The 24,552-nt window shown below is 42.3% G+C and overlaps 1 protein-coding gene across 3 annotated transcripts in view; it reads right to left on the reverse strand.

The window, feature by feature from the left end:
* Nucleotides 1-24,351, reverse strand: part of LOC144976310 (GTP-binding protein RAD-like) — a 116,611-nt gene extending 92,260 nt beyond the window's left edge. The window contains exons 1-2 of one of the 3 annotated variants that reach the window (XM_078920503.1): nucleotides 24,234-24,351; nucleotides 22,960-23,178 (exon numbers count right to left, since the gene is read on the reverse strand). In XM_078920503.1, the coding sequence (XP_078776629.1) occupies nucleotides 22,960-22,970 (11 nt within the window). In that variant the 5' untranslated portion in view covers nucleotides 22,971-23,178; nucleotides 24,234-24,351. The remainder of the gene's footprint in view (nucleotides 1-22,959; nucleotides 23,179-24,233) is intronic. The other 2 variants (XM_078920504.1, XM_078920505.1) reach the window with 2 other exon arrangements.
* Between the last annotated feature and the right edge of the window lie 201 nt (nucleotides 24,352-24,552).

A 24,552-nucleotide genomic window follows, 5' to 3' on the forward strand; every position in this document is an offset into this window, starting at 1 on the left:
TGGGAAAGGGGAGGGAGGGAAAGGAGGGGCAGGGGAGGAGGAGGAGGAGGAGGAGGAGGAGGAGGAGGAGAGGGAAGGAGGAGGGAGAGGGAGGAGAGAGGAGAGGGAGGAGAGGAGGGAGGAGGAGAAGGGGGAGGGAGGGGAGGGGAGGGAGGAGGAGAGGGAGGAGGAGGAGGAGAGGGGAGGGGAGAGGAGGGAGGGGAGGAGAGGGAGGGAGGAGGAGAGGGGAGGGAGGAGGAGAGGGGAGGGGAGGGAGGAGGGAGGAGGGAGGAGGAGGAGGGGAGGAGAGGAGGGGGAGGGAGGAGGAGAGGGAGGGAGGGAGGGAGGGAGGGGAGGGGAGGGAGAGGGAGGGGAGGGAGGAGGAGAGGGGAGGGGGGGAGAGGGGAGGAGAGGAGGGAGGGAGGAGAGGGGGGGAGGGAGGAGGAGAGGGGAGGGAGGAGGAGAGGGGAGGGAGGAGGAGAGGGGAGGAGGAGGAGAGGGGAGAGGAGGAGGGAGGGAGAGGAGGGAGGGAGGAGGAGGAGGAGGGAGGGAGGAGGAGAGGAGGAGGAGGAGGGAGGAGGAGGAGAGGGGAGGGAGGAGGAGAGGGAGGAGGAGGAGAGGGGAGGGAGGAGAGAGGAGGGAGGGAGGAGAGGGAGGGAGGAGGAGGAGGAGGAGGAGAGGGGAGGGGGAGGAGAGGGAGGGAGGGAGGGAGGGAGGAGGAGAGGGGAGGGAGGAGAGAGGGGAGGAGGAGGAGGAGAGGGGAGGAGAGAGAGGAGGGAGAGGGAGGGGGGGAGAGGAGAGGGAGGAGGAGGAGAGGGAGGGAGGGAGAGGGAGGAGGAGGAGAGGGAGGGAGGAGGGAGGGGAGGAGGAGGAGAGGGGAGGGAAGGGAGGGAGGGAGGAGGAGAGGGGAGGGAGGAGGAGAGGGGAGGGGAGAGGAGAGGGAGGGAGAGGGAGGGAGGAGGAGGAAGGGAGGGGGAGAGGGGGAGGGAGGAGGAGAGGGGGGAGGAGGAGAGGGGAGGAGGAGGAGAGGGGGGAGGAGGAGAGGGAGGAGAGGGAGGGGAGGGAGGAGGAGAGGGGAGGGAGGAGGAGAGGGAGGGAGAGAGGAGAGGGGGGGGGAGGGGGGAGGAGGGGGAGAGGGAGGGAGGAGAGAGGGGGGGGAGGAGAGGGGAGGGAGGAGGAGAGGGGAGGGAGGAGGAGAGGGGAGGGAGGAGGAGGGGAGGAGGGAGAGGGAGGAGGAGGAGAGGGAGGGAGGAGGAGGGAGGGGAGGGGGGAGGAGGAGAGGGGAGGAGGAGGGAGGGGAGGGAGGAGGAGAGGGGGAGGGAGAGGAGGAGGGAGGAGGGAGGGGAGGGGAGGGGAGGGGAGGAGGAGGAGAGGGGAGGAGGGAGAGGGGAGGGAGGGGAGGAGAGGGGGAGGAGAGGGAGGAGGAGGAGAGGGGGGGAGGAGGAGAGGGAGGGAGAGAGGAGAGGGGAGGGAGGAGGAGAGGGAGGGAGGAGGAGAGGGGAGGGGAGGAGGAAGAGGGGGGAGGGAGGAGGGAGAGGGGAGGGGGAGGAGGAGAGGGGGGAGGGAGGGGAGGAGGAGGGGGAGGGGAGGAGGAGAGGGGAGGGAGGAGGAGAGGGGAGGAGGAGGGAGGGGAGGGGGAGGGGGGGAGGGAGGAGGAGGGAAGGGAGGGGAGAGGGGAGGGAGGAGGAGAGGGGAGGGAGGAGGAGAGGGGAGAGGGAGGAGGAGAGAGGGGAGGGAGGAGGAGAGGGAGGGAGGAGGAGAGGGGGGGAGGAGGAGAGGGGAGGGAGGAGGAGAGGGGAGGGGGAGGGGAGGGGAGAGGAGGAGAGGGGAGGGAGGGGAGAGGGGAGGGAGGAGGAGAGGGAGGAGGAGAGAGGGGAGGGAGGAGGGAGGGAGGGAGGGGAGGGGGGAGGGAGGAGGGGAGGGGAGAGGGGGAGGGAGGAGAGGGGGAGGGAGGAGGAGGAGAGGAGGGGGAGGGGAGGAGGAGGAGGGAGGAGGGAGGGAGAGGGGAGGGAGGGGAGAGGGGAGGGAGGGGGAGGGAGGGGGAGGAGGAGAGGGGAGGGAGGAGGAGGGGGAGGGAGGAGGAGGGAGGGAGGGAGGAGAGAGAGGAGGAAGGGGAGGAGGAGGGGGGGAGGGAGGAGGAGAGGGGAGGGAGGAGGAGAGGGGAGGGAGGAGGAGAGGGAGGAGGGGGGAGGGGGAGGGAGGAGAGAGGGGGAGGGAGGAGGAGAGGGGAGGAGGAGGGAGAGGGGAGGAGGAGGAGGAGAGGGGAGGGGAGGAGGAGAGGGGAGGGAGGAGGAGAGGGGAGGGAGGGAGGAGAGGGGAGGGAGGAGGAGAGGGGAGGGAGAAGGAGAGATTGGGGGGGGGGGGAAGAGAGATGAGGGGATTTCGTAATTATTCCGGATTAAAAAAGTGGCAGAAGTTTGAAGTCAGCTCTGTCAACAAAGGGGAGACGACTCTAGGTGTTTGGCACGAAATACGGAAATGAGATGCAGGTTGGGACAGGAGTAGCGTCAATCAACACGTCTGACGTCACCATCGTTAACATATAAATAGAATGACCTTGACGTCACTCGGGTCTTTGTTTGGTTGTTGTTGTTTTTTTTTTTTTTTTTTTTGTTTTTTTTTTTTTTTTGTTTTTTTTTTTTGTTTTGCTTTTGTTTTTGTTTTTGTTGTTTTTTTTGTTGTTTTTTTTTTTTGGTTTTTTTTTTGTTTTTTTTTTTTTTGGGGGGGGGGTATTAACCAAACTATAAACGTTCAAGGTCACATATAGTTTTGTGTGTTGGTCCGTTGTATTTCTGAATGGCAATGCTGTGAGCTTCTTAGCCAAGCGCATACTATCGATATAGCCTGACACTAGAACCATGACCTTAGTTCAAGGCCACAGAGACATCAAAGTTACTGTGTCAGATGTACTTTTACAAACCATGACCTTAGTTCAAGGCCACAGAGACATCATAGTTACTGTGTCAGATGTACTTTTACAAACCATGACCTTAGTTCAAGGCCACAGAGACATCATAGTTACTGTGTCAGATGTACTTTTACAAACCATGACTTAGTTCAAGGCCACAGAGACATCATAGTTACTGTGTCAGATGTACTTTTACAAACCATGACCTTAGTTCAAGGCCACAGAGACATCATAGTTACTGTGTCAGATGTACTTTTACAAACCATGACCTTTGTTCAAGGCCACAGAGACATCATAGTTACTGTGTCAGATGTACTTTTACAAACCATGACCTTAGTTCAAGGCCACAGAGACATCATAGTTACTGTGTCAGATGTACTTTTACAAACCATGACCTTAGTTCAAGGCCACAGAGACATCATAGTTACTGTGTCAGATGTACTTTTACAAACCATGACCTTAGTTCAAGGCCACAGAGACATCATAGTTACTGTGTCAGATGTATTTTTACAAACCATGACCTTAGTTCAAGGCCACAGAGACATCATAGTTACTGTGTCAGATGTACTTTTACAAACCATGACCTTAGTTCAAGGCCACAGAGACATCATAGTTACTGTGTCAGATGTACTTTTACAAACCATGACCTTAGTTCAAGGCCACAGAGACATCATAGTTACTGTGTCAGATGTACTTTTACAAACCATCGATCCTGCCCCATCAATGGTTTTGTTTGTTCATCTTAACAACGCCACTATCACATTATCTCATTTGTCTGTAATGTTTCATTCATCCTGTTTTGTTGATAAAGGGGAAACCCGAAACGTGCATTTTATCTGTCTTCGTATATTAGCTTGAAGCTTACATTCCATTTCACAATGTTATTTATTTCTTCGAGCTTCGAGCAGCACCGTTTCCATTTCAAGGTGGAGAGGGAGACCTCGTACTAAATCTTGATAGAAATACTCGAGGTTTTCATAGAAACTCACTCAGCCCACTTTAGAGATAAGACTTTGTAACCAAATCAGAGATGCTTCATCTGTTGACCTTTTCAGCTAAAGGAAGTCAGGGGCAGGCAATCCATGATAGTTGATATATTATTCTTGTCCAGAAGAGTTAGAGTTATCGGTTTTAAATTGCCATGGACACACCAAGGACACGAAAAGCCAATGGTGATCAAAATGGAATTTCCTTTTAGGTTAAAGAATACAAGTAACGCGTTATTGTTAAAAATAATTAAGAAAGTCACGTTCTGGGTGATTTCTTAATGGCTGCAGAAATCATTGTATTCGCCTGTATTCGTTTTTCCCTTCCACTGCCCGACTGTAGAATCACTTCCGAGCTGATGTGGCTGAACACAGTTTCCAACACGTCTTCACGCGATTGCTAGAGGTCACATTGTCATTTTTTAAATCTAAGTAGTTTTTTTAGTATAATATGTAGAGTTTTAACAAGTTTACAATGTAAAACCCTACAAACTGTGGAGTGATCCTCGACAATATTGGAGGTTTCCACAAGACGAAGAAGAAGAAGAAGAAGAAGAAGAAGAAGAAGAAGAAGAAGAAGAAGAAGAAGAAGAAGAAGAAGAAGAAGAAGAAGAAGAGGCAGATAACAATATTGACCCCCCCCCCCTTCTGAAAAAAATGTAGAGCACTTATATAGAGCAATATCCACTAAACGTGCTCAAAGCGCTTTACAAAGGGGTCCCAAGCCAACAGCAACACTTAACATGACGCTTGAAAGGCGATATTGTTATAATTTTTTTCAGACAGAGACGACGCTGTAAATGACCAGGTAGGTATTCATTTTATACTTGAGTACGGTGAGAGAATGTAAGTAAAGGGTCTTTTCGTTAAGGACTCAGAGAATATCGGCAGATTCTTAGGATTAGGGGGGGGGGAGGAGAGAGAGGAAGGAACATCTTTATTGACGACCAGCATTTATCTAGACTAGAAAATAAGATGTCATCTCTCTGATACTAGAAGATGAATTACACAAGGTATGTATTCAGTCCTCTGGAAGACTGGGTTTACACTTCCAATGAAATAGGAACCAGTTTTATGACATCACACTTTTCTTTCCCTATTTTCAATTTATCCAGACATACCGTTATGGTGCAGTGGGTCACAATTGAATAAAATCGTGAAATGTTGTCTGACATGGAAAGACAAAGGCCGAACATGACCCTGGGTCAACCTTGCCCTGAGGTGAAAATCCTGTCCTTTGACAATTAATTATAGTTTTATATAGATAGTATGCAGATGACGTCACTCTGGCCTTTGTTATTGTTTTTGCCATCCGCGTTTGTGAGTTGTTCTCACTAAACTGTATTAACCAGACTATAAAAGTTCATAGTTACACAGAGTTTGTGTGTTGGTCCGTTATACTTCCGCATGGCAATGTTGTGAACTCCTTGGCCAAGCGCATTCTATCTATAGGAGGCAACAACACGATTTCATGTCAAAATAGAATATTAACACGTTAACTGTCGACTCTGGAAAAACACGTATTTAAAAATTTGGCCAGAAAACTCGTCCTTCAAATATCGATCGATTTAAATGACCCTCATCTTGTCAAAAACTCTCAAACCTGGGACTTCGCGAAGTCTTCAACGAAATTCCAGGTTTGAGTGTTTTTTGCCAGGATGAAAGTCATTTAAATCGAAGGACGATTTTTCTGGCCAAATTTTTTAAATAAATGTTTTTTTTTCCAGAGTCAGGCAGTGAATTGGCCATGTAGCGCCTGTCCTGTTACGCCAAACAGATTTAAAATGGAATTGATTTCCCAAGACTTCTTTCTGTGTCTATAATTCCCGTCAACACGCTGGGATTCCAAAATAGCACGTGCAAATATTGGGTCTGTGACTTCAATGGAATCGGGAATTTCCGGACCGTGTGCCGCGAATTGGATTTCGTTAGGAAACCTGTCATGTGCTTTGTTTGTTCTGCTAATTCTTGAAAACGGGTCTTTTATTATATATATATTATATATATATATATATATATATATATATATATATATATATATTAGAGGGGAGAGAGAGAGAGAGAGAGAGAGAGAGAGAGAGAGAGGTCCTCATGTTAGAAGGTCTGATAACCGAAGTAAACTGTGGGCCTGTTTTAACATTGTTGTGAAGGGCCAAATTTTGCATTGGTTTGATGATGAGAGTATTTCCATTATAACAATAAGCCCATAATTATTTGGCTTATCAGACCTGCATATAGGTACATCTCGCCCATATATTATTTCCTATCAGGGTTTATAATAATGCGATTAACTCTAGGATGGAATTAAAGGGAAAGATTGCTTTCATTAATCTGTGGATGACGTCATCATCGGTCATTGCTCGAACAGAATGGTCAGAGTTGACAGGGTGTGTGTGTGTCTTTGTGTGTATACGTGTTTGTGTATGTGTGTATATGATTGTGTGTGTTTGTGTGTGTGTTTGTTTACGTGTGTGTGTTTGTGTGTGTATGTGTGTTTGTGTGTTTGTGTGTGTGTATGTGTGTGTTTGTGTGTGTGTTTGTGTTTGTATGTTTGTGTGTTTGTGTGTATTTGTGTGTGTTTGTGTGTATGTGTTTGTGTGTTTGTGTGTTTGTGTATGTGTGTGTATATGTGTGTGTGTTGTGTGTGTGTGTATGTCTTGTGTTGGGGTAATGATGTGTTATGTAAAGTGCCAGTCTTTCACGATGTGTCGACACCTTGGGTGTGTGGAATGGAATAGTTGGCCTTGGTTGGCGCTGGGCTTTGGAAGAAGGAAGTTATAAATAGAACGAAATTGACGTCACTCAGCTCTTCCTAAATGTTTTCATGTCGGCATATCGACTGATTAGTTCTCACTAGATTCTTCCAATCAGACAACTGACGTGAAAGCTCGTGTTTCGGGTTTAACCTTGTCGATCAGCTGGTGTGGATTGCCCCATCTATAGATAGAATGAAGTTGACGTCACCCGGGTCTTTGTTGCTGTTTTTTGCCATCTTTGTTTGTGAGTAATTCTCTCGAAACTGTATAATCCAGACTATAAACGTTCAAGGTTACACATAGTTTTGTGTGTTCGTTTTATATATCCGGATACTTTAATATAAGGTTGGCTGCCCGAATTTCGACACCCTATGACCTTGTTTTCAGTGTCCTTTGTTTAAAACCTTGTCGCTGGTTTTGATTTCAAGCTGTCGACGTGCGGTTTGTGTCATCAAATAGATACATTATTTTTCTTTAATATCTGATAAATTTATGTTCTATCTTTCCATTTACGCTCGCAATTTGTGGGGGTTTTTTTTAGGTGTGTAAATTTTTTTCTGGCCCTAATTTGGAGACCTACGTCACGAGTTCTACACAAGCAGTGGCGTATCCTAACGTGGGTAAAATGGTCCACTGATCTTTTCTCTCAGTTTTATTTCAATACATTATGTGGGGTTTTTTAGCTCCCCAAAAGATAAGAAAGAAAAGTTAGATGCATAAAAAACAAGTGGCGATGGAGCTCAGCCAATGAGAATGTCTGAACACCGACAAGCCTCGACCTTGACCGGACACAACTCGGACACAACTCAAATATCGGTAAACGAGAGTCCATTGTCACAGCCAGGATATCTTTCTGTGACGTCAGAGTTGGATAGTAAACATTAACCCTTTAACGCCAACAATGCGTTTCTTTCAAACCACAATGTCTGCAAATCATGATCTGATCGTATCAGTAGACTTGGGGCCAACCCACACCGGAAACTGATTCCGACGACCCGGCACTGCTGTCCTCTAATGTCTTCCGGATAAAGACGTCGGGCACGGACAAAATACTAAGAATAAAGAGAAGAGCCGCTAGACCTACCCATACCAAGCTCGAGAAAAAAAAACGACAGAGGACGTCGGGTGTTAGATATGGGTAGGTCTAGCGTCTATTCTCTTTATTCTTAGTATTTTGTCCGTGCCCGACATCTTTAACCGCAAGACGGCAGTGCCGGGTCGTCGGAGTCAATCTCCGGTGTGGGTTGGCCCTAAACCTTCTTTTTTGCCAAGAGAGCCCTGGCCTGCTGTCAGCAATGTGAATCAAACGTCATTCAGAACAACAAAAAACATGAACTTTTATATATAGCGGAATACCTAATAATGTAGCTCACTGCTCAAAGCGCTTGACAATGTGTCTCAAGCCAACAGCAACAATGACATGTAGAACGATACATAACAACTGAAAGGAGATATTACCGATCTTTTTCTATAGAGACATCATTGTCTCATAACCAGTAATTAGCTTTCCATAATTTTACACCTGATTAAGACACTAAGGACCAGGCACCGGTGTAAGATAAAGATCTGAACAAGTGTGTATGAAAGGTGCCAGACAAAGCAAGACAGAAAAGTACAAGAAAAACAACAAACATCCCAAACAATAAGTCTACCTCGACTGGGGATCGAACCTCAGATCTTCTGATTACCGGTCAGACGTGCTATCAACTACGGGAGCCTCTGTGGTGTAATGGCAGCACGTCTGACTGAAAGTCAGATGGTCTTTGGTTCGATCCCCAGTCGAGGTAGACTGTTTGGGATGGGGTTTTTTTTCATGTATTTTCCTTTCTAGCTTTGTCTGGCACCTTTCATGCACACGTGGTCAGGTCCTTGGCTATCACGTGACTAGGGTACAAACATGAATTGAGCTTTTTTTTCTTCTCTTAATTCAGCTTTTATATACAATATCTACTAAACGTGCTCAAAGCGCTTTACAAGGGGTCCCTGGCCACAGCAACACTACATGATGTCTGTTATGCGATATTATAATTTTTTCGGACAAAGATAACGCTGTTAGGCGATATTACATTTTTTCGACAGGGACAACGCTGTTAACGGCCATGTACTCATTTTACACCTGAGTACGGCGAGAGAATGTGAGGAAAGAGCCTTCTCCAAACCCAGACCATTCCTATCCGAAGGCGGGTGTCATACCACAAGACCACATAGCCGTACATTTCTTGTAATTATCAACAAATATAGGCGAATCACTTAGAGAAAAATGTATATACATGTTCCTTGTTTTGATGAGAAATCTGTCATTTCTGATGGAAACGAATCTGGCCTGGATAGGGTTAATGTTGTCATTATTGATTACGCTCTATCGATCTGTCTTGGTTTTATTGATGGCTCCATATCAAAGATTGATTAATCGGTAAGGCGTGTGTGCGTGTGTGTGAGTGTGTGTGTGTGTGTGTGTGTGTGTGGACTTGTGATCGATGCCAGATGACCTGTTGACCACTGCTTCATTGACCAGTATATCAAACCTATCACTTCAATACGGTAATACGTCGGGCTGGCTGATGATGATGATGATGATGATGATGATGATGATGATGATGATGATGATGGAGAATAATAATAATAATAATAATAATAATAATAATAATAAGAAGAAGAAGAAGAAGAAGAAGAAGAAGAAGAAGAAGAAGAAGAAGAAGAAGAAGAAGAAGAAGAGATGATGAAGAAGAAGAAGAAGAAGAAGAAGAAGAAGAAGAAGAAGAAGAAGAAGAAGAAGAAGAAGAAGAAGAAGAAGAAAAATTAATGCGTGACACAGAAGTTGCCACCAATATTAAAATACGAGTAATATAAGACAAGTTGGAGAAAAGTCAATGTCATGATAATAATAAGAACGTAAATAAAACAAGAAAATAAGAAAACAAGAAAACAAAAAAAAAAAAACAAGAAAACAAGAAAGTCATAGAGAATTGTTTGTGTCGCTACAGCTTTCTAGCATGGAATACCAACCAGCCACCAAGCCAATGCCATAACGTTCTATATCCAAGCAGTCACACATACGGTGAAGAGACCAAACGATGACGCCTTAGACATGGAATCTTGGAGAACTTTGATCCTAATGGATTCTTTCATCTTTTCACCTCACAGACGGGAGGTCGAATTGAATCTAAAAGCCTGTGTAAAAATCCATGTTGTCTATTGATGATATTTGTGTAAGTAAAATACTCTGGATAAACAAACCCGTGTCATCTGATGTCTCATTTTTGTTTATTGTTTTTTATTCAACAAATAAAAGAAACCAATGCCTAGTTCGAAGATGACGTCACTCGGGTCTTTGTTATTGCTTTTTGTCATCCGAGTTTATGAGTTATTCTCACTTAACTGTATTAACCAGACTATAAACGTTCAAGGTTACACATAGTTTTGTACGTTGATCCGTTATACTCCCGGATGGCAACGTTGTAAGTTTCGTAGCCAAACGCATACTATCTATAGAAGGAACGAAAAGTGAATGTAACTCAGCTCTTTGTTATTGATTTTAGGCATCCATTTTTATGATTAATTCTCACTAAATTCTATCCTTCAGACAATAAATGTTCAAGGTTACTCATAGTTTTGTTTGCTGGTCTGTAATATTTCCGGATGGCAATGTTGTGAGCTTTTAAGCCAAGCACGCAGCATCTATAAATCATAGAGAATGAAAAAATTGATGTCACTCATCTGTTTGTTATCATTTCCAGACAACCTTTTTATGAATAGTTCTCACTAAGTTATATCAATCAGACTATAAACGTTCATGGATACACACAGTTTTGTGTGTTGGTACGTTATAGATAGCATGCGCTTGGCTAAGAAGCTCACAACATTGCCATCCGGAAATATAACGGAGCAACACAAAACTATGTGAAACCTTGAGCGTTTATAATCTAGTTAATACAGTGAATACAGTGATAATTACTTATTAACATTGATGGCAAAAAAAAAACAATAACAAAGACCTGAGTGACGTCAACTTCGTTATATCAATATGATGATTGAGAGAGTTGTGAGTTATTTACCGAAACGCATTATATCGCTTAGTAGACGATTTTCGATAAATATCGGAGGAGTAATATCGATGTAAATAGTTTATATGTAGTCAAGTCGCGAACGGTTTAAGTTTTATATGGAATCGATTATCGATAATCGTTTTGAGGACATTTGTTCTTATAAAACGGGGTCACCTTTTTCACGTTCAAAAAAATCAATTCTTCTTTTCTAAAATGAAATTTTGTAAGACCTAGGTCTAGTTATGAAATTTAGAAAGAAGAAACAAGAAAAATATGTTTGTTAATAAACGTTTTTCTAGCTGGTTTTATTAGTATAAGGGGAATGCGTTTGTCATCGATTGTGCCTCTTAGTTGTGTCCAACAAGTCAAGTCTTACGAAAGTGATATTTCACAGAGATTGATGAATTCAACTCACAATAGACACATAGATGACCATGTTACTTTAAACAAATAGCCTCAATACGTCTGTTAGAGATTATGTCCCTTGGATGTATCCAACATACGTCTGTTAGAGATTATGTCCCTTGGATGTATCCAACATACGTCTGTTAGAGATTGTGTCCCTTGGATGTATCCAACATACGTCTGTTAGAGATTATGTCCCTTGGATGTATCCAACATACGTCTGTTAGAGATTATGTCCCTTGGATGTATCCAACATACGTCTGTTAGAGATTGTGTCCCTTGGATGTATCCAACATACGTCTGTTAGAGATTGTGTCCCTTGGATGTATCCAACATACGTCTGTTAGAGATTATGTCCCTTTGATGTATCCAACATACGTCTGTTAGAGATTGTGTCCCTTGGATGTATCCAACATACGTCTGTTAGAGATTGTGTCCCTTGGATGTATCCAACATACGTCTGTTAGAGATTATGTCCCTTGGATGTATCCAACATACGTCTGTTAGAGGATGTGTCCCTTGGATGTATCCAACATACGTCTGTTAGAGATTATGTCCCCTGGATGTATCCAACATACGTCTGTTAGAGATTGTGTCCCTTGGATGTATCCAACATACGTCTGTTAGAGATTGTGTCCCTTGGATGTATCCAACACACGTCTGTTAGAGATTATGTCCCTTGGATGTATGCAACATACGTCTGTTAGAGATTGTTTCCCTTGGATGTATCCAATACACGTCTATTAGAGATTATGTCCCTTGGATGTATGCAACATACGTCTGTTAGAGATTATGTCCCTTGGATGTATCCAACATACGTCTGTTAGAGAATGTGTCCCTTGGATGCATCCAACATACGTCTGTTAGAGATTGTGTCCCTTGGATGTATCCAACATACGTCTGTTAGAGATTATGTCCCTTGGATGTATCCAACATACGTCTGTTAGAGATTGTGTCCCTTGGATGTATCCAACATACGTCTGTTAGAGATTGTGTCCTTTGGATGTATCCAACATACGTCTGTTAGAGATTATGTCCCTTGGATGTATCCAACATATGTCTGTTAGAGATTATGTCCCTTGGATGTATCCAACATACGTCTGTTAGAGATTATGTCCTTTGGATGTATCCAACATACGTCTGTTAGAGATTGTGTCCTTTGGATGTATCCAACATACGTCTGTTAGAGATTATGTCCTTTGGATGTATCCAACACAGGGAAAGATATGAGGAAAGAACCCAACGGGAACATTGGGGGGGGAGGGGGGTTTGGCGGGTGGGGGGAGGGGTTCTTCTTTTTATTGCAGAGAAGTGAATGGAGCAAGCACATATGTTGATAATAAAAGGAAATGAAGTGATATCAATGTTGTGAGCTTCTTAGCTATCTATAGATAGTATGCGCTTGTCTAAGAAGACCATGAACTGTTACAGTCTGGTTAATAGAAGGTATTATGAGCTTGGCTAAGAAGCTCACAACATTGCCATCCGGGAGTATAACGGACCAACACACAAAACTATGTGTAACCTTGAACGTTTATAGTCTGGTTAATAGTTTAGTGAGAATTACTCATAAACGCGGATGGCAAAAAAATTAATAACAAAGACCTGAGTGACGTCAACTTCGAAATGTCTAGCTTAGTGAGAATTACTCATAAACGTGGATGGCAAAGAACAGTAACAAAGACCCGAGTGACGTCAACTTCATTCTATCTATAGATAGTATGCGCTTGGCTCAGAAGACCATGAACTTTTACAGTCTGGTTCATACAGTTTAGTGAGAATTAATCATAAACATGAATAGAAAAGAACAGTAACAAAGACCTGAGTGACGTCACGTCGTTCTATCTATAGACAGAGTTATGAAAACTTATCATTTTAACTGCCGGTATAAAAACAATAACAAAGACCTGAGTGACGTCGACTTCATTCCTTTGTCATAACAAGAAGAAAAATAGAATAGAATAGAATATAATAGAATGCCAAATAACTGGAATAATCGTGTGATAACGAGTTGTAATCGATTCTAGCTATTTCAGTATTTGATTGTTCCCCGTACTGTTGAGCTGAGATAAAATATAGAAAATATATTTTAAAATTTGGCCAGAAAACTCGTCCTTGAAATATCGATGACTTAAAATGATCCTGGTCTTATCAAAAACTCTCAAACCCGGGACGTTATTGAAGACTTTTATGAAGCCTCAGGTTTGAGTGGTTTTCACCAGATGAGAATCATTTTAATCGATCGATATTTGAAGGACGAGTTTTCTGACCAAAATCGTCAACATGTATTTATTTTTTCTTTTAGAGTTTGGCGTTTTATCAATATTTTTATTTTTAACCTTGTCCGTTTGACTCAAACAAACGCTCTCCGACGCCTCTCTGGCAATTTAATGATATGATTATCTTCATTCATGACCCCCCCCCCCTTCTCCCTCACCACTGGAGATGTCTGTAGCTTAACCTATTAACGGCGAAACTGAATGTATAGATAGTATGCGCTTGAGAAGCTCACAACATTGCCATCCGGAAATACAACGGGCCAAACCAAAAAATGATGTGTAACCTTGAACGTTTATCGTCTGGATAATAAAGTTTAGTGAGAATTACTCATAAACGCGGATGGCAAAAAGCAATAACAAAGACCTAAGTGACGTCAACTTCATTCTATCTATACATGGAACAAATTTGACGTCACTCAGCTCTTTGTTATTGTTTTTAGACAGTCATTTTTTTATGATTAGTTCTCACTAATTTCTATCAATCAGACTATCAACGTTTAAGGTTACACATAGTTTATTGTCTATTGGTACGGTATATCAGGGTGGCGGCTAATGTGAGTATTTTACTTAAAAGCATAACTTCGATTAGCGTTCAAGGTTACACGCAGTTTTGTGTGTAGGTACAATATACCCGGCTGGTGGATTTTATGAGTATTTTACCTAAACGCATAGCATCGTTAAAATGTGACGTCACCTGAGGTTAAATTTGAAACCCGCCCCGACAGGGTTAAAACACTTTAGAAACAACAGGCTGGATAATGACAAGGTTACACAACAGATAACAGGGAATTGATCATGGCAAAGCTCGTGCGGTTTCCAGAGGTGATGTAAACATGGCGTTTGCTGTGTTTTAATAGATACGTGTCATTTGTAAAGATGGTGTTTGCTGTGTTTTAATAGATACGTGTCATTTGTAGATGGTTTTCCTGGCAAATCGCTGCATGGCTTTTGATAGTCAATAAGCCACTGGCTTCCGTCAAAACAACTTTTGGCTTCGAGTCGTATGAAGCCATTTGTTTTTGTCTTTTTGTTTTCCCAATGTAAATGGGTGCCATTCGGGATTGCCTTATTAATTATATAGATAGAACGACGGTGACGTCATTCGGGTCTTTGCTATTGTTTTATTTGTTTTGTTGGGGTTTTTTTTTGCCATCCATGTTTATGAGTAATTCTCAATAAACTATATTTAACCAGACTATAAACATTCAAGGTTACAGATATTTACTTCCGGATGGCAATGTTATGAGTTTCTTAGACAAGTGCACACTATCTATAAACGTTCGAGGTTCCACATAGTTTTCTGTGTTTGTCCTTTATATTTCCGGATGGCAATGTTGTGAGATGATTAGCCAAGCGCATACTATCTATAACTTTTTACCATTATTATGAAATTGAGTAAATGCATTCATTATCTACTAAATTCCACCCCAGTGTGTCAAAATATTGTGATAACTACTCACTAACTGTGGAATTGACCAACGTGTCTAGCATAGGTACTACAGCTTGCTGCTATGGAAGTAACGATGTTTGACGGGCCTTTTTTGGATAGAATAAAATAGTGAAGGGGATGGAACGGGCAAAATGGCAGGAAATATTCTGATTGGCCAAAGCTTTGGAATGTTCAAACCGCCAATGGGAGCGATCTATATTCAGGGGGTTTTTTTGTCCGAACAAGTCATCAATCACATGCCTTGTTGCTGTCCAACGATTGGATATTTCTGAACAAATGTAAACACGCTGCTTTGTTTATGAAAGTTGTAAACATACACATGTGTCAAGCTGAACAAAATGACCAATCGTGATGCTAGATATTTCAGAAGCCGTAAACACATTGACAATGTGGGTCACTTTGAGCACATTTTGGCATGTGACCAATGACCTCGAGAAATGGAAAGTTGTTATAGATCATCCCATTCCCACCCTGCTAAACAAGGAATTCGAACACGTTAAAAGTCATCATAAAATAGATTCAGCGGAAGACCGTCTGTCTCAGATCAAGATCTATGGCAGAAGACCGATATACGGTGGAGGGATCTCACACAGAGCATAGAATAGGCGGCCGAGGCGTCTTAATCGTATGACCAGGAAGCGAAAGGCGCTGGGTCTAAATAGTCAAACCAATCTGATATGATACCGTTCACGGACCTTGGGTCAGGTTTGAACACAAAGAAACAAGGTCACCCCATTCCCGTCGCCCACATAGAAATCCCATCAATATAATTAATTATATCATATAATATCTAACCTTTGACCTTTGGGCATCGAATGATTGCATTGTCTATCCCTCACAACACAGAAACCCCGAACAACAACAACAATATGATTAATACCATCCACACCATCGGTGTTACCTAAGTATAATATTTAAAATTCCTGTGACAAATTCGTCGATTTACGTGAATCAAAATGACGAAACAGACAATTCACGAACTCATTAATCTAAAGGCGCATTAATATATCGTTGCCTTGGCCAAATTGATAAATGACCTTGGTATTCAAAATTAATTAATTCGCACTTTTCGAGCTCACTCAATGATATTACATGATGTTATAATATTAAATGTGAAATGAATCTCTGGGTGACAAATTGGGGGCAGGCACAGGTGTGAGATAGAAATCTGATGAGGTGTTTATGGGGTGACAAATTGGGTGGGGGGGGGGGGGGGGCAGGCACTGGTGTGAGATAGAAATCTGATGAGGTGTGTATGGGGTGACAAATTGGGTGGGGGGGGGGCAGGCACTGGTGTGAGATAGAAATCTGATGAGGTGTGTATGGGGTGACAAATTGGGTGGGGGTGGGGCAGGCACTGGTGTGAGATAGAAATCCGATGAGGTGTGTATGGGGTGACAAATTGGGTGGGGGGGGGGCAGGCACTGGTGTGAGATAGAAATCCGATGAGGTGTGTATGGGGTGACAAATTGGGTGGGGGGGGGCAGGCACTGGTGTGAGATAGAAATCCGATGAGGTGTGTATGGGGTGACAAATTGGGTGGGGGGGCAGGCACTGGTGTGAGATAGAAATCCGATGAGGTGTTTATGACCTTTGAACCAGCGGCAGAGAAAGCAAATGGAAAATACAATGGAAAATCGTCCAAATAATTCAACCTGCCTCGAATAGGGATCGAACCCGAGATCTCATGATTGTTATGAGTCGAAAGGTCAAATATTATCATTAGCATTGTCATTAGTGAGGTAAACAGGTCATACATTTGACACAAAGCTGGCGTTCCAAAGTCACGACGTCACTTCCTCTTTATAACGTTCACAGCAACAAAAAGTGGTTCCAATTGAAAATCGAACAGCCCTGGCTGGGCGACCAAACACCGGAGACAAGGCACAAGACAGAGACACTTGGAGAATCTTCACAGCAACAAGGAATAGGATCGGCCGAAGCTGTAAAGTGAGAGTTAATCACCAAAATGGCTGTCTCAAAGCAATAACAAAGAACTGAGTGACGTAAATGTTCTTTCTATAGATAGAATGAAGTTGACGTCACTCAGGTCTTTGTTATTGTTTTTAACCATCCATCCATTTTATGAGTAATTCTCACAAAACTGTATTAACCAGACTATCAAAGTTCAAGGTAAGTTTACACATAGTTTAGTGTGTTGGTCCGTCATATTTCCGGATGGCAATGTTGTGAGGGTTTTTTTAGCCAAGCGCACACCATCTACATTCTAAACAATTCATTGAATACTCGGGTCTATTTCTTTTGCTTGTTTGTTTTCGAGTTCTAACGACGGGGTTTGAACCCGAGACCGCTTGAATAGTTTCTCTCATTCTCATGTTGTGTTATGTGGGTGTGTGTGTCTGTGGTGGTGAGAGAGAGAGAGAGAGAGAGAGAGAGAAGGAGAGAGTGAGAGAGAAAGAGACAGATAGAGAGAGAAGGAGAGAGTAGGAGAGAGAGAAAGAGAGAGAGAGAAAGGGAGAGAGAGGGGGGAGAGAGAGAGGGAGAGGGAGAGAGAGAGAGAAAGATATATATATATATATATATATATATATATATATATATATATATATTTGGCCTTGATGGAATAGACATTATATATAATTGACACACCGGAATCCAAACACGGTCCCTGTAGGGAGCTGTGATATGACAGGAAAGATCCAAAGAGATTTTCCAGTTCATGTCTCTACTGTCGTATTCTAGAAAAACCCATATTTGATCATTTGGCCAGAAATCTCGTCCTTCAAATATCGATCGATTTAAATGACCCTCATCTTGACAAAAACTCTCAAACCTGGGAGTTCCTTGAAGACCTCTCGAAGTCCCAGGTTTGAGAGTTTTTGTCAAGATGAGGGTCATTTAAATCGATCCATATTTGAAGGACGAGTTTTCTGGCCAAATTTTAAAATATGGGTTTTCTCCAGAGTACGGCAATGTATTGGCTGTAACTTTGTCAGATTTAATACATTTTCCAGTATTATGCCAAACAAAGTTTTTGGAAGTATCCCGACATGGCTTGGTTTGCTGGTATGTTTTTGTCCCTGCGTAGTATGTGACCGAGAAGTTGCCATCGTTGTTGTAAAATGTCAAGGGAGATTGGTCTTTCTTTTGTGATCTTATAGAGTGATTCATTTGAGATCTTTTTGGGGTATTTGATGTCCAGTACCCTTCTTAGCTGTGTGCGATGGAAGGCATCCAGATGTTCTTCTTCGGATTTTGTCAACGCCCAAGTGCCGCAGTTATACAGAAGTACCGGTTTTACAAGAGCATGGTACAGTTTCAGTTTGGTTTTTCTCTTTATTTTGTCACCTCTAATCCATACATTGGTGAGTTTACTGAGTGCGGCGTTTGATAGCTGTTTTCTTCTTTGTACATCCTCGGTGTCTCCAATTAGTGAGCCGACTTTCTTTGTTCTTTTCCATTCCTCTTTGTTCCTCGATATTGTTGTAAATTCGGTTTTATTGGCATTGACTTGGAGGTTATATTTCATGAGGGTATTTTGTATGATGTCTATATTTGCTGGTGTTGATCCAATAAAATCGACATCATATGCATAGGCGATTTCTCTAGGGATTGCGTTCTCAATATGAGTCGTTGGTTTTGGAATGACTTTTCGAACTTCTTTCGAACTTCCAAAAACACGGGAACCTTTTCAGAGGAAGACCGATCACAACACTCCCCGTGATCCTAAACAAAAACCTCACAACACTTGGACAAAGCATTAGTCTCATAACGGCAGGGGACCTTGAAAATCTGAGAACCCTAGCAGAGGACCGGCAATATTGGAGACACCTCACACAGGAAATACTGGAAACAGCCAAGGCGACCCGATCTTTCGGTCGAGACGCGAAAGGCATCTAAGTCAAGTAAGTCATGCCAAACAAATACAAAAACACAATTTGGAATTTGGCCAGAAAATTATTTTACAGCAAGTATCCTAAAATAGCTACTTTGTGGTTCCTAAATCCTTGGAAGTGTGTATGTTATGGCTATTTGGTCTTGTGGTATGACACTCGATTTCAGATCGGAAGGTCCTGGGTCTGAGCCTTGCTCAGCGCATAGTTGAGTCCTTTGAAAAGACTCTTTACTCACATTCTCTCACCTTACTCTGGTGTACCTGGCCGTTAACAGCGTTGTCTCTGTCGGAAAAAAATTGTAATATCGCCTAACAGGTGTCATGTCTCGGCCTACATGTTAAGTGTTACTGTTGGTCAGGGACCCTTTGTAAAGCACTTTGAGCACGTTTAGTGGACATTGCGCTATATAACAGCTCAACTTTTTGAATGTAACCAGTCCTTCATAGAACTAATAATAAATAGGTCACATAATATTGAATCGTAATGTGCTATGACTATTTTAGTAGCAGGATGTCGTGCGCTTGGCTAAGAAACTCACAACATTGCCATCCGGAGGTAAAACGGACCAACACACAAAACTATGTGTAACCTTAAACGTTTATAGTTTGGTTAATACAGTTTAGTGAGAATTACTCATAAACATGGATGGCAAAATACAATAACAATGACCTGAGTAGCGGCCTACAGGCAGATTCTAAGAATCACGTGACGTAAAAGAGAGAGGATGGAAGATCTTTATTGACGACCAGAATATATTTGGACTAGAAAACAAGATGCCATCTCTCTGATACTAGAAGATGAATTATACAAGGTATTCATCCAGTCCTCTGGAAGATTGGGTTTACACTTCCTATGAAATAGGAACCAGTTTTATTTTGACATCACAGTTTTCTTCCCTATTGAGGTGGTCGGTCTTCAAGTCCCTACCCAGTAATTGACCAGTCCGAAAAGTTGTGGGGCGGCCACTTGTATCAAGAATGATGAGAAATGGACAGCCTGGCTCAGCGGTACGGTCTTTGCTTCGTACCCGAAAGGTACAGAATTTGACTACACGCCACGTTGTGGGACCTTGAGCAAGTCACCTCGCCCTAGCTCACCTTGCGGCGCTGAACTGCGGCTGACGCCTGGGTTATTCCAGTCTTCCCTTGGAATAGATCCTAAAGAAAACGTTTCCCTTGGGAATGAATTCATTTTATGAATTTTATTTATTTATTTATTTACTTTAAAATAGGGTATGGAGAAGCGCCAGATGAAAACAGAGAATAAAAAATATGTTTGTGTAGCTGGATAGCTCCGTCGGTTGTGCGACCTCTCGCTGTTCTCTCTCTCTCTCTCTCTCTCTCTCTCTCTCTCTCTCTCTCTCTCTCTCTATCTATCTATCTATCTATCTATCTATCTCTCCCTCCCTCCCTCTTCCTCTCTCTCTCCCTCTCTCTTTCTCTCTTTCTCTCTCTCCCTCTCTCTCTCCCTCTCTATCTCTCTCACTCCCTCCCTCTTCCTCTCTCTCTCTTTCTCTCCCTCTCTATCTCTCCCTCTCCCCCTCTCTCTCTCCCTCTCTCTCCCTCTCTCTTTCTCTCTTTCTCTCTCTCTCCCTCTCTCTTTCTCTCTCTCCCTGTTTCTCTCCCTCTCCCTCTTTCTCTCTCCCTCTCTCTCTCTCCCTCTCTCTCTCCCTCCCCCCCCCCCTCTCTCTCTCTCCCTCTCTCTCCCTCTCTCTTTCTCTCTTTCTATCTCTCCCTCTCTCTCTTCCTCTCTCTCTCCCACTCTCCCTCTCTCTCCCTCTTTCTCTCTCTCTCTATCTCTCTCTATCTCTCTCTCTCCCTCTCTCTCTCTCTCTCTCTCTCTCTCTCTCTCTCTCTCTCGGCCAGGTGGAGGGTGTCTTGTCAATTGGATCCTGAGTTTTGATTCTCTGTTTTCAACTAGAAATTAACCAGTGAAAAAAAATACTCCGGAAAGACACATAGTTAAGACTTTGACGACAAAAATCGTCCTTCAATTATCGATATATTCAAAAAGGTCCCAGGTTTGAGAGTTTTTTTACCAAGACCATTTAAATCGACCCATATTTGAAGGACGAGTTTTCTGGCTAAATTGTTTAATCCGTGTTTTTCCAGAGTACGACAGTGAGCCAGTCCATGATATTTGCACAACAACAATTAGACATGACAAGTCTACAGATTCCCTCCAATAGTTTTAGACGAAATTAACAAGTATTGTCTCATTTGTGTACCCCCCCCCAACACACACACACACACACACACACACACACACAAAACAAGAATATGCCGAGTTTCAACCACCCGACCCTACAACAATACCTGTACCTGTAAATACAAAAACAGATGTTATATAGATAGAACGAATTTGACGTCACTCAGGTCTTTGTCATTGTTCTTTGCCAGCCACTTTTATTTGTAAAATTCACTAAACTGTATTATCCAGACTATAAACGTTCAAGGTTACACACAGTGTTGTGAGTGTTAGTCGGTTATATCTCCGGATGGCAATATTGTGAGTTTCTTAGCCAAGCGCACAGCATCGATAGAATGAATAAACCCGACAGGAAAATGCAGTAGCAATACACACTTGTCTGTCTATGGTGTTTCTTTTTGACAAACCAGGCGAAACCCGACAAAACCCGATAAAACCCGACAACGTTATGGGAAGCAGGCAGCAGTGGGGTGTGAGTCTTGGACTCAGGGAAGTGTACACCATTGGGGAGTGAACCTGGGACTGGGTTTCGGCGGGTTGCGTAAAAAAAGCAATTACTTATTTACGAAACCCGCCAAAACCCGACAATATCCAACAAAGTTATGGGAAGTTGGCAACAGTGGGGAGTGAGACTGAGATTCAGGGAAGTGAACCTAAGACTTTGGTTTTCGGCGGGTTTTCGACGGGTTTCGTAAAAAAGAAATACCCGTCTAACTACACCTGTGTTGCCTTCCAAATTCTCAACTAGACAAGCACTTGAGACTTAGGAGAAATCTTGGAAAAAAAACAAACAAACAAAAACAAGCAAACAATAAATTTGATATTTTATTTAGTGTAACATCCACTAAATGTATTCAAGGCGCTTTACACGAGTCCTTAGCGAGCAGTAACACTCAACATCAGGAAGGAAGATGAATTTGAATTTGTGTTAAATTATAGACTTTTATACAAGTGGATGGTAAATTTTAATTTATGAAAAGTTGAGGTGAATTATTTTTCTGGCTAAAATGCCAAAATAGTTTAGTTAGAATTTGGCAATGTCCTGTGAGAAGCATAACATCCTTCATAAATGCAACCAATTGATGATATGCGTTTATGTAAAACATTCACAACATCGGCCAGCCGGATATAAACGTTTAAGGTTACACACAGCTTTGTGTGCAGATATTTCAATCTGGCTGGCGGATGTTGTGAGTATTTCACATAAACACATAGCATCAATATGTTTTTTTATGTTCACAAAATTAATCTAACACAATGACAGCCAGTTTTGGGTGTGTCAAATTCCTGGGGATTCAAACAAAAGAAACCCAACCAAAAATCACTGTCACTCCATCCATTTCTGATCCCTACCTCTATGTTAAGAACAACAGAACTTCATGAGCATCTCCAAGTCATGACAACGATGTAAAAATGAAAACGGATGTCAGACTACATCATGTCCGGGATTTTCAAGTGTTATTTCATCATTGTCATGACAAATTGTTGATTATTTCAAGTTAACTATAGTGACTACAAATTACGAATGTTAAAATTTTCAATTCCTGTAAATGTTGCTGCCTAAGCTCGAAGAAATGAATTACAATGTGAAATTGAATCTGAGTTTTAATTTAATACACGAAAACAGATAATGCAGACGTTTCGGGATTCCCCTGTATCAACAAAACAGGATGAATGAAACACTACAGACGAATGAGAAACTTAACAACGTCACTACCACATTATCTCATTCGTCTGTAGTGTTTCATTCATCCTGTTTTGTTCATAAAAGGAAAATCCGAAACGTCCAGATTATCTGTTTTCGTTGATAAAATTGAAGCTCACATTAAATTTCACGTTGTTGCTTTTTTATTCCAGTTTCGAGCAGCAACATTTAAACTACTTGAAAATTTTAACATTCATAATTTTTAGGAGATAAAATGTGTTGTCACAAAATTAAATTTACAAATCCACAATTGACCCTGACGTCCCCATTAACGGTTTTCATTATTAAATCGAAGCTCGCATTCAATTTCACATTGTTATTTAAATTTCAAATAGACAGGTCTTGTGATAAAATGAATAGAAGTAAGTTGTAATACTCACAATCCATGCATCCGTGATCAAGTATTGGAGTACACAAGGACTACGCTAACTGTCTTCCAGTCCAGGCGAGGAGAACGAGAGGGAACAACGACGACCACAATAACGCTTTGTCTCATGGATATTAAATATTGTAACAGCCAGAAAGATCAACTCCCTGGAATGGGAACAATGATAATAATAACAACAACAATCACTCTACTTAGAGCATCTCGCACGTCCCTGCATAATAAAAGGAGTGGAGCTAATAATAACACGGGCACGCACCGAAAAACATTGTATTAAAAAATTGCTCAGAAAACCCGTCCTCAAAAGTAATATTGATCAATTTAACTCACCCTCAGCTTGTCTACAACAACAACAAAGACGTCCCAGGTTTGATATGTTTTGACAATATAAAACTCATTTAATTCGATCGATATTTGAACGTCGAGATTTGTGATCAAAAGTTAAAAAAAAATAAAATGCTTTTTTTTTTCAGTGTACACTAGAATAAGGATAAATATAGAATTTCATTGACAACGTAGAAAGGTCATAAGCAGACAAAATCTATATTTACAATTTAGCCCGAATTTTTTGACTTCATAATAATATATGGCTGCAAATTCCCCCCCCCCCCCCCCCCCCAAACTGTCAACCACAAATTCTAATTTTAAAAGATTTTATAACAGTTTAATTTTTTTTTTAACCGTAAGAAGTCTTTGGTTTGAGAATGTTTCACACTTTAAATCTATTGAAGTCAAGTAAAAGTTTGTTGGTTTGTTTTATTTTGTTTGTTTTGTTTTTTTTTTTTGTTTTTTTTTTGTTTTTGTTTTTAATTTGATTTTTGCTTTGTCTTTTTAAAATTATTTTGGTTCTTATCTTGCTTTTTTTTGTTTTCTTTTCCAAAAAATCCAAACTGCGATTTGTCAGTGATTGCTGACGGTACAAGAATAACAAGAAAGTGACCATCAAGTCGTAACATTATGTTATCGCTCCGTCCTTATTACTTATTCAACTGACCAATGCACCGACGTAATGATAATGGCTAACTCCAACGGGCGATTCGTATTAGCAAGCGCCAAGGGGATGGACGAATGGCTGAATGAATGAATGAATGAATGAATGAATGGTGATATGTTTGTGCTATCGACAATAAGTCCTGTATAATCTATTGTCACTCGCTTTTCAAAATAGACGCACTCGATAATGACCCGTCGTCATTGCGCTCCTCGTATCCAAGGGTGTCACAGATACCGGATATAAATAACACACACAACAACAACTATGGCACTAACCCATCCGTACCGAATAGCTCCAGAGATTTGGCATAATCTACAACAACCAAAGACCAAAAAAGCAACGCGTTCCGTCTAACGCCGCGCGGCTTCCCTGCTTTTGTTTCTTGGTTCGTCTGCTCATCTAGTTTTCCTGTTTCTATTAATTCTCTCCCCTTCCACCCAGCGATTCATCAGAATAAATCGTTTCCTCGTCGTCGCAGTCGTAGTTGTAGAAATTGTATTTGTATATGTGCGTGTGTGTGCGTGTGTGTGTGTGTGTGTGTGTGTGTGTGTGTGCGAGAGAGAGAGTGAGTCCGTGAGTAAGTACTGATCAGCA

Source organism: Berghia stephanieae, chromosome 7, assembly GCF_034508935.2.
Source record: "Berghia stephanieae isolate SIO BIC M18660-M18661 chromosome 7, UCSD_Bste_1.3, whole genome shotgun sequence".
In the NCBI taxonomy this organism is placed as follows: Eukaryota; Metazoa; Mollusca; class Gastropoda; order Nudibranchia; family Aeolidiidae; genus Berghia; species Berghia stephanieae.